The 15,005-nt window shown below is 41.5% G+C and overlaps 1 protein-coding gene across 3 annotated transcripts in view; it reads right to left on the bottom strand.

Annotated features, from left to right (window-relative positions):
- BTBD9 (BTB domain containing 9) overlaps positions 1-15,005 on the bottom strand; it is a 182,212-nt gene that overhangs the window by 41,789 nt on the left and 125,418 nt on the right. For all 3 annotated transcript variants that reach the window (XM_063304850.1, XM_063304859.1, XM_063304840.1), the window contains exon 9: positions 3,376-3,483. In XM_063304850.1, the coding sequence (XP_063160920.1) occupies positions 3,376-3,483 (108 nt within the window). The remainder of the gene's footprint in view (positions 1-3,375; positions 3,484-15,005) is intronic.

The following is a 15,005-nucleotide window of genomic DNA, read 5'->3' as shown; positions in this document are numbered from 1 at the left end:
GGGGCCATTCCTGCTTGAATTTGATTAGACTTCTACTATGAATATATGCAGTAATCTTTTTCATTGCTGCATATTCTCTGATTTTGGTCTTCCAATTCTATTATCTATAAAGTTTCTCTTCCAGTGTTGTGCCAAATTGATTCTTGCCACTGTCTACATATATATATATATATATATATATATCAATAAATTCTGGGGCCATGCCTAATAAAAATATTTATGGCTTCAATTTAAGCTTTTCAGAACTTTCTGTATGTTTTCGTGTTGTAACTACTGAATTTTAGCCTCATTAGCTACTTCCAATTTAACAACTGGGTATACCAACCAATCACAGGTATATCCATGGGATCGCCCATCTCAAGGTATATTGCAGAAGCAGTCATGCAACACCTGGAAAGCATTGCCCTTCCCAAGTTCAAACCCAAAATATGAACCGGATATGTCAATAATACATTTGTTGTCCCTCCCCCCCCCAAAAAAAAAACAATTTGAAAGTGCACTTGAAATACTTAATTCCTCATGTCCAGGGACTAAGTTCACCATAGAGACTGAGAAGAAAACAAACCCCCATTCCTTGACATCCTCATCACTAAACAGAATAATGATGCTGGAAGCCCAAGTTTACAGTCCCAATTTTGGAATGGACCAAATTTTAAATTTGTGCAGCAATCATTCCACAGCTCACAAAAGCAGTGGCACCTTTATAAACAGAGCAAAGATATAATGCAGCTCATCAGCACTCAGAAAGGAAGAACTCCGCTACCTCCAAATACATTTAAAAAGAACATTACTTACCTAATTTCAAAAAATGGACTAGGAAATAAAACAAAGAATAGAAGGCTACCCCTACAACACTGCTCCCATACATAAAATATATTTCAAAACACACTAGCAGGCTCCTCCAACCTTTAGCCATCACATATTTCTATGCTACTGCAATAAAAAAAGATTCTCAGTGGCTTACATAAAGAGATGTTGACTTCAACCAACTGAGCTACTCAGTTCCTAAAGAGAACATGGCAGAAAGAAGGGCATTAGAAAAGAAAATAAATGGACAGAGAAAAGCAATGAAACAGAACTATATGAGAATGTAGTATATGATATTTGTGCCTGTAAGCTCTTTCTTGGTAGAATATCATGATTCATTATCCTATAGATGACAGATTTACAATTTATCATTTACAGTCTTTAAATGCATTATATATAAATATAATTAATTTAAAAATTAATTTAAAAATTAATATAAATGCTTTATGCTGAAAAGGCTATAGGCATATACCACAATTTAAGACTCATGGAAGTAAATCAACAAAAACTATACACAATGTTATGAAAGTAAATTTCCACTACTGGTCTTATTTGCTGGTGCTGGAGCATGGTGGAATAATTCTTTTTCCTGGTGGATATTTGGGCAGCAGAATGATATGACTGTACACAACCCATAAAAATGAGAAAAATGTTACTCACAGAAAGTAATATCCAAAAGTCTACATTAGCCATCTTTAAAAGGGAACTATTTTGTCATACACTTGGGTAGATTAGACCGACAATGTTCTGAAAATATGAACATGTAACAGAGATAGATCTCAGTCTCTGTAAAACTGAAATGTGAAAAACTGAATACTTGAATATAGACTATAAATCTATCCTGTATAGAAAGGCTTGGGCAATGTGCAGTCTGTATTCCACAATCCTTTTCTTCCTTAAAATAATGCCACTGAAAAAACTGGAACAAATTTGCACTCAGAATTGGAGAAAAGCTGAACAAGTAAAACAGTTGCATTAAATCTCTGATAGGTTGGATGCACCTATTAACTTTCCCTGCATGTATGTATGTATGTATGTATGTATATATATATTAAATGAAACCTAAGAAAAGAGCTGGACATCCTCTCTAGTGATGTCATCAACCCACTATTTTTCCATTTAGCAGTCAAAAAGTGGTGTTTTTTTTAAAAGGCAGCCCTGGTCACAAAAAAGTTGCACATTTCAGCGCTACAGAAGTAAATAAGCAGACATCAAAATAGAGATCACTTAAGTAATTTTGCTTGATCTAATACAGATGATATAATTACAATACTTCATAATTAAGGTTAGGAACAGGCTGAACATTTACAGACAACCATGAATATGTTTGAGAATGGGCAAAGAAAATTTAAAAGCTTGATTTATCAACATCAGTAGATTGCTCACATGAAAGATCACTTTTCCTCCTAAGAAGGTCAACACAATTCTAACACTGATATCTTCAGACGTTATAGCCTTTGTGGTTGGCAGATTCAGAATATTTTTACTGATTCAGGTTATTTTTCTGTTTGTTACTGTTTCTGATTTATTTATTTAGTTGGTTATCTTCCTGTATGAAATAAGTTTAGTATCTGTCTGCAAAATTTTCCAGCAATCATATATTTCTATTGTTAAGGCCAAGAAACCAAACATCAAAAATATCTGCCCTTTTAGAGAGAAGAGAACATGAATCCATTTCATTACTGTCATGCTGTGTTGAGAAAACAGAATTTTTCCAGAAGGGACTTTTTTTTTAGCCTGTACACAGCATTTAAAATGACAATTACAAGGCCAATATGCATTAATTGGCTTGCATTTAAAGACGACAGCAAGCTTCCTCTCTGAAGATAATAAATACAACAACATTTCCATCATCAGCACTTTGAGAATTAGTAAAAAGGGTAGAAGGCTTTAAGAATAACCTGTCACTTCAGGCCCTGAGTTCTAAATAATTAATTTACACAAAAATTACTACATTAAAATACAATTAAGCCAACCAAAGGCAGCATATGCAAACTTGAAAACAAGTTTTCACACTTGACTAGACTATCAAATGCATTTCTTGACATGTATACTGAATTTCATTTTCTTCTCTTTTGTTTCTCATTATTTTCTTTGGCACTCTCACTGATCAAAGAGGTTTGCTGAAAATGGTGTTGTCTTATTTTTCCTGCTGGGACTTTGCAGGTACTCTTTATACTATAATCTAATTCCATAAACAAAGGATTAGCTCATCAATGCTGGCTTAGGCAAATAGGAAGCACTGAGGAAGGAGAATACCATTATCCAATCACACATTAAAATCACACACACACGGACGCGTGCACACACACATACACCAGTAGAACTAAACTGTCCTTGTTTAAAAATGCACTTTTCAAATTGGATTCACCAGAAATGTCATTCTTTACTGTGATTCTAAGGATGAGTCTTTATATAACAAAAATCAAACTTTTTCACAAGTTTTAATTCTCAGTTTCTTGGCCAAAGTACAAATACAATACATAAATAAAACTTCTATTTTATATGTTATTTATATGTATTGGATATCACCCAGATTTGTGCTCCAAACATTTAAATGAAACTCACTTGCAAGAAACTTTTGTTCGGTCAGCCACCATGGTCCACTGCTGCTGATTTGTAGAAACCTCAATGTAATAGCTATAGCTCCTGTCATCACAATCCCAAAGGAGTAACCTGAAGGACAGATAAAGAATTCAACGGTCACCTCTCTCTCTGTGTATGTAATTTTGTATAAATAATTGGGTTTTTTAATTATTTGAGGATCATTTGCCATAAAGAACATGTACCGTATAATTTAGCTTTAAATCTTCAAGAGCAAAAAATTAAGTATACAGGCAAGCCTTTCAAAAACTAGGGAGATGTTTTTGATAATTTTGCTTTCTAAAATTATCCCACTTCAGATTTCATAACACACAGCAATGCAGAAAAAAAAAAACATTGAGCTTCTGTGCACTGGAATTATCAACTGGTTTTATGGATGTGGGGATTAGTGAGAGGTATTTTAAATTGAAGCTACTTGTTTCTTGATAGCAGATATACTTTTTAAACCTTGGTTTTCAATACCTTCAAGATGCCTTTTAAACAGACACATAGCCATGACAGTACTTTTATGAAGGTGGCCCTGAGACCTTCTCAGAATTGCAAATGTGCTCCCAGTCCCCAAAAGTAAGTAATTTGATACTTTTCTTCTGGGGAAAAAAAAAGCGGCTAACATACTGCCTGTGATACATATAATATGTTTTGTGACTTAATTTGTATATCATAATTTATATCAAACTCTTAGCAATATTTAACATGGCAGCTCTCCCCCATCCATTCATCTCATGATAAATAGAATTGTATATCTGCATACCTGGAAGCCCAATGACACTCAGGTGGGGAGACAGATAGATATAGATATATAGATATAGATATATAGAGAGAGAGTGTATGTATTGTACTATAGCATCCTGTAATGGGCTGTGAGAATAACTGTAACGGTTGCCTAATCCCAAATACTCAGTCTCACAAGCTCGGGCTTAAAGATAACTGATTTATTAAAGGAATAGTATGCAAATACAGAGAAAGCTGAGAATGAGCAAAAGCGCGCCAAATACAAACTTAAAAGCATTGCCTGTGAGCAAGTTCCGCCCCCATCCCTTGTCAGTGCATACCCCCTCCCAGGTGCTAGGAACCGTTAGACGCGCCTGGGAAAGTAACCTTGAGCAGGAGCGCAAACCCAAACATACATTCCAAACCCTCAAAACAACGGAGGGCGGAGGAATGGAAAAAGCCTGCCTGGGCGAAGTAACACGGAACAGGAGATGACATGTGAAACGTTACAATGTTAACAGAACACTGAAATGGGTAACATGACATATCGCCCCCCTCTCCAAAAGAATGCTATGGAGCAGGTTTGTCAGGATAGGCAGAGTGAAATTGGGCTACTAGGCGAGGTGAGAGTACGTCAGGAGCAGCGACCCATTCAGGATGAGGGAAATGTTTCCAACGAACGAGGTACTGCAAAGTGGAGCGCTGGCGGCGAGAGTCTAGGATAGATGTCACCTCGAAGTGTTGCTGGTTATCAATCATGAGAGGAGGTGGTGGAACGGGTTGAGGATGCCAGCGGTCCGACGGCAGGTAGGGCTTGAGTAAACTACAATGGAAAACAGGATGTAAACGTTTGAGGTTGTGAGGCAAAGCAAGTTTAAAAGTAACAGGGTTAATTTGTGCCACAATTGGAAAAGGACCCATGAACTTAGGGCCAAGTTTTTTAGAAGGTTGTGGGGACTTGATAAATTTGGTTGATAAGTAGACTTTATCCCCGACCGTAAACGATGGTTCAGGTGAGCGCTTGGCATCGGCATGGCGTTTGTAAGTAGTCTGGGCATGGAGGAGAGCTTGCTGAATGTTAAGCCATGAGTGTTTGAGAGAGTCGGCCCAGTCAGTGAGGGAAGCTGGCAGAGGTTGTGGATGGGGAAGGTCAGGAATAGGAACGAAATCGCGACCGAAAACTGTTTTAAAAGGAACTTGACCAGTGCTTTGATGAACAGCATTGTTATAGGCGACTTCTGCAAAAGGGAGTAAGTCGACCCAATTGTCTTGCTGGTAATTAACAAAAGCTCGGAGATATTGTTCCAGTGTAGAGTTAACCGCCTCTGTAGAGCCGTCCGTCTCCGGATGCCACACGGTGGATAGGGCTTGCTTGGTGCCTAGAAGTTTCAAAAATGCCCGCCAGAACTGTGACGTAAATTGTGTGCCCCTGTCACTCACCAAACGGGCGGGGATACCATGGAGGCGGTACACGTGGACGAGGAAGAGGCGTGCCAGCTGTTGTGCGGTGGGGATAGAAGCGCATGGGATGAAATGGGCTTGCTTCGAGAAAAAATCTTTGACCACCCAAATGACTGTTTTACGTTGACTAGGGGGTAGATCAACGATAAAGTCCATGGATATGTCCTGCCAGGGGACAGATGGGGTGGCGACAGGTTGAAGGAGACCCTGAGGTTTGCCCGTTTTGCGCTTTGTTGCTGCACAAACAGGGCACGATGCGACATAAGTTTTAATGTCTTTAAGCAATGTTGGCCACCAGAATTGCCGGCGAACAAGGTGAAGAGTTTTTAAATAGCCAAAATGTCCAGCCAGCTTGTCATCGTGGCAGCGCTGGAGTATCGTTTTTCGCAAAGCATCGGGTACATAGAGACGATCGTTGTGCCAGGCAAGATCGTCGGTGAAAGTTAGAGTGTTTCGATTAGTTTGTAACCAAGTATCTGTTTTAAGGTGGAGAAGCAACTGTTGTTGCAAATCTGAGGGAATTGACAAGACTGGCGAGCGGCTGGGAGGTGGAGCGGCTGGAGGTTGTGTTTGCTGCGCTCGCGTCTGACTGCGCGTCACCGCTGCTAAACTTAATTGTTTTTCAGTCCAGACGGTTCCTTGGACCGTTGGCCCTGGGCCAGCATCTTGGGGTCGGCGGGAGAGCGCATCAGCTAAAAAGTTTTTCTTGCCTGGTATGAATTTAAGGGTGAAGTCAAAGCGGCTGAAAAGCTCAGCCCAGCGAAGCTGTTTGGGGCTAAGTTTGCGACTGGTGCTTAGAGCTTCCAGGTTTTTGTGGTCAGTCCAGACTTCAAAAGGGTTGGAAGTCCCTTCTAATAAGTGTCGCCACGTTTCTAAAGCAGTTTTTACAGCAAAAGCCTCTTTTTCCCAAACATGCCATCTCCTCTCTGTTTCGGTGAATTTGCGGGAGAGGTAAGCACAGGGTTTTAAGGCGCCAGAGTGGTCAGATTGTAGCAAGAGTGCTCCAATGGAAAAATCAGAAGCATCCACTTGTACAACGAATGGTTTAGAGGGGTCTGGATGCTGTAAAATTGGCTCTGTGGTGAAGATTTGTTTGAGTGCTTCGAACGCCTGTTGACAGGTCGGAGTCCATTTAAGGAGCGCTCCTGGGTTCTTTGAACGTCGCGTATCCCCCTGTCCTTTGGTTTTTAACAGTTCAGTAAGGGGGAGAGCGATTCCAGCAAAATTTTGGGCAAATGCCCGATAAAAATTGGCGAATCCGAGGAAACTTTGTAATTGTCTCCTGGTACGGGGAGGCTCCCATGCCACAATAGCTTCCACTTTTGCAGGGTCCATTTCAATGCCCTTAGCGGAAATTCGATACCCTAGATAATCAATGTGTGACTGATGGAAGGCACATTTTGATAGTTTAGCATACAACTCTGCTTTTTTCAATTTAGCCAGCACCTGACGCACCAAGTGGATATGTTCTGACATGGTTTCAGTATAAATCAATACATCATCCAAATATACCAGTACCCCCTTAAATAGGTGGTCATGCAAGACCTCATTGATTAGCTGCATAAAAACCCCAGGTGCTCCCGATAAACCAAAGGGTAAGACTTTGTATTGGAAAGCCCCGAGAGGACAGTTAAACGCTGTTTTCCACTCATCCCCTTCCCTTATGCGAATACGAAAATAGGCTTCTCTCAAATCCAGTTTTGAGAAGATTTTGCCTCTGGCCAGATGTGATAACATATCTTTGATCAGGGGCAAAGGATATTTATTTAATATTGAGACCGCATTGAGCCCGTGGAAATTGGTACACAGCCTTAATGACCCATCCTTTTTTGGCCTGAATAGAACAGGGGCTCCTACCGGGGAGTTAGCAGGCTCAATGAAACCTCTACCCAGGTTTTTGTCAATGAACTCCCTTAGCGTAGTGAGCTCTTTGGGAGACATGGGGTATATTTTTGGGTGAGGTAACTTTACATTTGGTAAGAATTCAATGGCACAGTCCGTTTTTCGGTGGGGTGGCAAGCGATCTGCTTCCTTTTCCCCAAATACCTCAGCAAGATCCTGATACTGACTGGGCAGTCCCTCAAGCGGTTGAAGCGTTTGTACAGTAGTATACGCTACCCCTCCACCCTCCATGTCTTCCAGTAGATCTTTTTCGGGTACCTTGTAAAATCCATCCGCAAAAGTCACAGTTCTATGTAGCCAGTTGATAAAAGGATTTTGTTGTACAAACCAGGGCATACCTAATATAACCAGAGGACCCCCCACTGGAGCTACAACGAAGGGCAGTTTTTCCTGATGGGATCCCATCTGCAAGGCGACTAGCCCTGTGGAATGAGTGACTGCTTTCCCTCCCGCCGTAGTTCCATCCAATTGGGTGAAGATCATAGGTCTTGGCAAAGGGAACGTGGGTAGTTCCAGAGCCGCTACGACATCAGGGTGCATAAGGGAATGGGAGCAGCCTGAGTCGAGCATGGCCCAAACTTCCACAGTTTTGGTTTTTGATCCCAGTTTAACTTTTACAGTCAGTGTAGGGAAGTTTCCACTCACCGAATCGTGGTTACGCCCGGTTTCTTCCACCTGCCCTAGGGCGCCCTTCAGGGCAGGTGGTAGGCTTTTCCCGCCGGCTGTTCAAATTGCAATTCTTCTTCCTCTTCTCCGAAGGGTAGTCCTGGTGGGTCCAGTTCTGTGACGGCAGCTTTCAGTTTCCGCGGCAGAGCAGGCGACTTCACTGCAGGTTTCATCTGTCGTTCTTCTGGACGGCGTCTGGGGTACGACGTGGCTCGATGTCCTTCTTTTCCACATCTCAGGCATTGACCTTTGGAGAACCGTCGTTCCCTTTCCTCTTCCCAGGCTTTTGGTTTGGGGCGGCTGGCAAGTCCAGTCGTGCGCGCTCCTCTGGCAAGTCGGGATTGTCTAAGCTCTTTGGTATGGGCATAGGTTTGCAGGGCATTTTCTGCGCTGCCCGCCAACTGAATCCACCCGTATAGCGTCTTAGGATCGTCTCTTCCTAGTGCCCAACGAAGGATTTCTGGTTCTAGCCCCTGCTTAAACATTTCAATTAAGGTTGGCTTAGACCAGTCTTCTACCTTCCCTGATAAAGCTTTAAATTCCAGCGCATAATTGGCAACTGAGAGGGACCCTTGGTAGAGCTTCCTCAGGGCGTTTTTAGCTGTCTCTTGGGCTAGAGGGTCTTCAAAATGCTGTTTAAGTGCCCACAAAAAGTCATCGAAGTCCTCTAACTCTGTTGCCTCGGTCTGGCACAGTTGCACATACCAATCAGCTGCCCTCCCTCTCAGTTTGTTGGCAATAAAATTGATTTTGCCGTGTTCTGACCGAACGTTCCGGCCCCAATCCTCCATATAATGCTTAGCATTAGTGATAAAGAAGGAGAGTGTGGTGGGATCCCCATCAAACTTCACTCCAAACGGTGGGAAGTTTCTTACCGGCTCAGCTGGCTGTGGCGGTTCCGTGAATGTCAGCGTACACCGAGCCCCCATGGGTGGCCGATCCCTAGGAGGTCTTGCCTCTCGCCCCCCCACCTGACGGGATGATCGAGTCTTGCTTCTTCCCCTGGGTGGCAGGGTGCTATGCCTTGGGTACTGTGACGGCTCTTCCTCCCAATCTTCTGGGGTGGGCTCTGCACCCCTGGAGAGATCCTTAAGGATTGTCACTATTAGATCCATTTTGTCCTCTAATGCTCTCATACAAGCAGGAGTGACCAGCTCTTCCAGGGGTTGGTTGGTTACCACCACCCTTGGTGACAAGGGGACTTCGGGCTCCCAGGATAGTTGTGGAGACCCCCTCCCAGGTGCTCTTTCCATTACAGTTTTGTGTTCACTCCTGAGGCTCTCCTGCATGGATATCAGCAACTCATCTAATTGGACATCCCGCATCTCCCGACGTGCCGCTCTTTGCGCTCTCGAGGTTAGCGCTGGCCGGATCCTTGCCGACTCCTGCTCTTCCTTGCTCCCTTCACTTGCGCGAAGCTGATGTTCGGTCATCGCTAGCGTTCCCTCTTATCCAACGATTGGACGGGGCTAGCGGAAGATGGTTGAAATGATTCTCAGCTTTATGTAACGGTTGCCTAATCCCAAATACTCAGTCTCACAAGCTCGGGCTTAAAGATAACTGATTTATTAAAGGAATAGTATGCAAATACAGAGAAAGCTGAGAATGAGCAAAAGCGCGCCAAATACAAACTTAAAAGCATTGCCTGTGAGCAAGGTCCGCCCCCATCCCTTGTCAGTGCATACCCCCTCCCAGGTGCTAGGAACCGTTAGACGCGCCTGGGAAAGTAACCTTGAGCAGGAGCGCAAACCCAAACATACATTCCAAACCCTCAAAACAACGGAGGGCGGAGGAATGGAAAAAGCCTGCCTGGGCGAAGTAACACGGAACAGGAGATGACATGTGAAATGTTACAATGTTAACAGAACACTGAAATGGGTAACATGACAATAACCTTGGGAGACAGGAGGAGGAGGACTCGCAGCCTAGACAAGTCAGATCAGAGATATCTCAGCCCACAGAAGGAATGGGGTCGTGGAAAGTGTCTCAGAAGGGACCCTCCCTAGTTCTCTGAAAAGTAAAGGCGAGGGAGAGGAGAAATGCTTTCAGACTTATAAGATTCTGTTACTGTAACATTACAATAAAGGTAGTGTTAGTACTCATAGTTTTGGTTTCATGTCTGGACTACCAGGCAGTCTCCATTCTGAGAGCTGTCACATCCTAAAACCATAAGAAGAACCCTCCTGTATAAGACAAAGATCCATCTAAACTATTTTATGTCCCACAGTAGCCAGATGCTCTGGAAAGACTACAAGAGGAAAAGCCCATTCCTACTGGGCCGCCTATATGCTTCTTTAGATCCTGGAAATAGTAAATAGCAATGGATGAATTTTAAAGCTATCAAAATTATTAACCATAACAGCCTTCATAATTTAGCTCATTAGACATGCTAGAACATTCTTGTGGTAGATAACACCCTTCCCTAATATCTTGGAATTTCCTATTTTTTAAATTCAGAAAGCAATGGCGTGCTTGAATAAATGGCCACCTAATAAACAAATCTTAATTAAAATGTATTAAATATATATGTTATTTCCACCATTATGAAGCATGTTTTCAGTGTCTGCAATAAGTAGCAAAAATATCTTTGGATATCAGATTTTCTGCATTAGATTTCAAGTGTAATTTAACTACAGATTTTTATTTTACTCAAATAATTATGATTATTTCTCTACAGGCAGTTATAGCAATCTTCTTAGACTATATTTTATATGATGAATCACCTCCCCTCATTGGAGTCATCTTGTCTGCTTTCAACTGCTGGAAAAAAGTACTGCTTCTACAAATCATTTCTTTCTTCACTAATAGCCATCTCAGATGCTTTGTTTTTAAGCTTAAGGATTGTTGTAAGGGTTGGTGCTACCTTTGCTTTAGGAAAGAACCCTATTAATTTCAAAGAAAATAACCACCAATTCAAAACTGGGCTTATTTTATAAAAATATTACTCCTATATCACAAAAATAATAAAAAACGTCATTCTTCAGATCTGTAAATCTTTTAACATTGATTAGGCTGACAAACAAGATTTTATAGAACCTTCTATATAATCCTAGGGCATTATTAATAAATAATTTCAGAAGCTAAAATAAAAGACCTCTGAAAGAAGAGACTTTTAGTTCTCATTAATGCTGAGCTTCTGCAAATTAAAAATTTAGAGCTGTATCCATTAGAACTCCCAAAAGCAGCATTCCACATTTGGTTAGAAGAAACATCCAGATATCTAGAATTCTGCTTTCTCACTCACTGGCTTTTTGTTTAGCACAGATGTCCTTTGGTTGCTTTAAGCAAAGCTGTAGCTAACTCACTTATTAAAAAATCTGTCAACTTAAGGACAGAATCTCAGACGTCTGTTGAGCTTATAAACGTAGTTGTAAATCAATGCGGAAGTTTTAATTATAGGCTAAATCTTTTGAAGAATTACAAGTACTGAGACAAAAACATGTAAAAAAGGTAAAGAATCTAATTAGATTTTCCAATGAAATCATTTTTAACACTGGGGACTCTCTGCAGTTTCCTTGATGATCTGTCAGAGTAATAGGAAGGATATCAAAATTCAATTATTTTGAATTGTACAACACTAGGTAATACAATTTTTGCTCCTTAATGTTGTTTATTCGTTTAGTCGCTTCCGACTCTTCGTGATTCATGGACCAGCCCACGCCAGAGCTTCCTGTCGGTCGTCAGCACCCCCAGCTCCCCCAGGGACGAGTCCGTCACCTCTAGAATATCATCCATCCATCTTGCCCTTGGTCGGCCCCTCTTCCTTTTGCTTTCCACTCTTCCCAGCATCAGCATCTTCTCCAGGGTGTCCGCGTCCCTCAATAAAACAGAAATAGATGTTTTTCTGAAACTCCCTGGCTTTTTCCATTATCCAGCGGATATTGGCAATTTGGTCTCTAGTTCCTCTGCCTTTTCTAAACCCAGCTTGTACATCTGGCAATTCTCGCTCCATGAACTGCTGAAGTCTACCTTGCAGGATCTTGAGCATTACCTTACTGGCATGTGAAATTAGTGCCACTGTTCAATAGTTTGAACATTCTTTAGTGTTTCCCTTTTTTGGTATGGGGATATAAGTTGATTTTTTCCAATCTGATGGCCATTCTTGTGTTTTCCAAATTTGCTGGCATATAGCATGCATTACCTTGACAGCATCATCTTGCAAGATTTTGAACAGTTCAGCTGGGATGCCGTCGTCTCCTGCTGCCTTGTTATTAGCAATGCTTCTGAAGGCCCATTCAACCTCACTCTTCAGGATGTCTGGCTCTAGCTCACTGACCACACCGTCAAAGCTATCCCCGATATTGTTATCCTTCCTATACAGGTCTTCTGTATATTCTTGCCACCTTTTCTTGATCTCTTCTTCTTCTGTTAGGTCCTTGCCATCTTTGTTTTTGATCATACCCATTTTTGCCTGGAGTTTACCTCCAATGTTTCTAATTTTCTGGAAGAGGTCTCTTCTCCTTCCTATTCTACTGTCTTCTTCCACTTCCGCGCATTGCTTGTTTAAAAATAATTCCTTATCTCTTCTGGCTATCCTCTGGAATTTTGCATTTAATTGGGCATATCTCCCCCTATCACTGTTGCCTTTTGCTTTCCTTCTTTCTTGGGCTACTTCTAGTGTCTCAGCAGACAGCCATTTTGCCTTCTTGGTTTTCTCTTTCTTTGGGATGTATTTTGTTGCCACCTCCTGAACAATGCTGCCAACTTCTGTCCAGAGTTCTTCCGGGACCCTATCTACTAAGTCCAGTACCTTAAATCTATTCTTCACCTCCACTGCATATTCCTTAGAAATATTAGTGAGCTCATATCTAGCTGATCTGAGGGTCTTCCCTAATCTCTTTAGTCTGATCCTAAATTGTGCAAGAAGAAGTTCGTGATCTGAACTACAGTCACCTCCAGGCCTTGTTTTTACCGACTGTACAGATGTCTGCCACCTTTGGCTGCAAAGGATGTAATCAATCTGATTTCGGTGTTGTCCATCTGGTGAAGTCCATGTATAAAGCCATCTCTTAGGTTGTTGGAAGAGAGTGTTTGTGATGCAGAGTGAATTGTCTTGGCAAAATTCTATCAGCCTATGTCCTGCTTCGTTTTGTTCTCCCAGGCCATGCTTACCTGTAATTCGAGGTGTCATTTGACTGCCCACCTTAGCATTCCAGTCTCCTGTGATGAAAATAACATCTCTTTTAGGCGTGTTGTCCAGTAGGTGCTGCAGATCCTCATAGAACTGCTCTACTTCAGCTTCTTCAGCATTTGTGGTTGGGGCGTATATTTGGATCACTGTGATGTTAGATGGCTTGCCCTGAATTCGAATTGAGATCATTCTGTCGTTTTTTGGGTTGTATCCAAGCACTGCTTTAGCCACTTTACGATTAATTATGAAGGCTACTCCATTTCTTCTGTGGTCCTCTTGTCCACAGTAGTAGATCTGGTGGTCATTTGATGTGAAGTGGCCCATTCCAGTCCATTTCAGTTCACTGACGCCCAGAATGTCTATCTGTAATCTTGACATCTCACCAATAACCACATCCAATTTGCCCTGGCTCATAGATCTTACATTCCTGGTTCCAATGGTGTGTTGATCCTTAGAACATCGGATTCGCCGTTCACCACCAGCACCGTCGGCCGCTAGCCGACCTTTCGGCTTTGAGCTAGCTGCGTCATCACGTCTGGGGCTAGTTGAGCTCATCCTCTGTTCCCCCCCAGTAGCATTTTGACCATCTTCCGACCTGGGGGTCTCATCTTCCGATGGTATACCGACATATCTCTGGTTGTACTGATCCATTTAGTTTTCACGGCAAGAATACTGGGGTGGGTTGCCATTACCTTCCCCAGGGATCGCATTTAGTTTGACCTCTCTGTCATGACCTTCCCGTCTTGGGTGGCCCTTCACGGTTTAGCTCATGGCATCATTGAGGTGCTCAAGCTCCAGCACCACGACAAGCTAACGATCCTTTGCTGAAGTTGCTCCTTAATAGCTTAACTAAAAACCAGCTTAGCAGGTGAGGGTCTCAAAACAAAAAGATTATGCATATATGGTTCATTTATATAAAGATCAGAATGGTTGATCATTACTGAATATTTACCCGGTGTTAACAAAATGGTAGGTACTGTATGCAATGCTTAAGGCTATTTTAGTTCCTTGGAAGTATATCAATTCTGTAAGACAATAAATATTCAGTAAGGTAAAAAATGCAATTTCTCCCAAAATGTCATGATGAGGATAAAGTGTCTCGTAACTGGTTAAAGATAACTGATTTATTATAGCCTAAATTTTTGTGAAGAAGAATAATCTGATATGTAAATGTTTTCCTCAGTTGACAGGTGTGTATACGCATAGGTTAAAAATGAGTAATTCGTAAAATGCAAATAAATAGATAAAATGAATAAAGTAAAATGCAAAATCCAAACTCAGTAACAATTCAATTAAATGTTAAATATATGCTGAATAAATATATTAACCATTCACAAGAGCAACAATTAAATGAACACCTGCCACTTTCAAAGGAATGTTGTGGTATATTAAATTATTTTTCTACTAGTTTCTGAATGATATTATTCCTTCACTGGGAGCAATATGCATAATACTATCTATTCGTTATGATGAACTTCAGCCATTCTTTGGTGGAAAGATGGAACATAAATCTAATAAATGAAGTGTGCAACAGCTTTTGCCATGCTAAAGATATTAGATATTTTGCTAGCCAACTTGCCCTATGGGGCAGAGCAAACTCAGCCAGCTCACTTTCTTCAATATCTAGAACATTAAACATTTGCCTCCGTAGCAGCAACCTTGTTAGCAGTTCATTAATTGAAACAAATAACAATGATCATAATAAAAATGTGATAGCATCTAT

Source organism: Candoia aspera, chromosome 1 (assembly GCF_035149785.1).
Source record: "Candoia aspera isolate rCanAsp1 chromosome 1, rCanAsp1.hap2, whole genome shotgun sequence".
Classification (NCBI taxonomy): domain Eukaryota; kingdom Metazoa; phylum Chordata; class Lepidosauria; order Squamata; family Boidae; genus Candoia; species Candoia aspera.
This window is presented reverse-complemented; position numbering and strand designations above follow the sequence as displayed.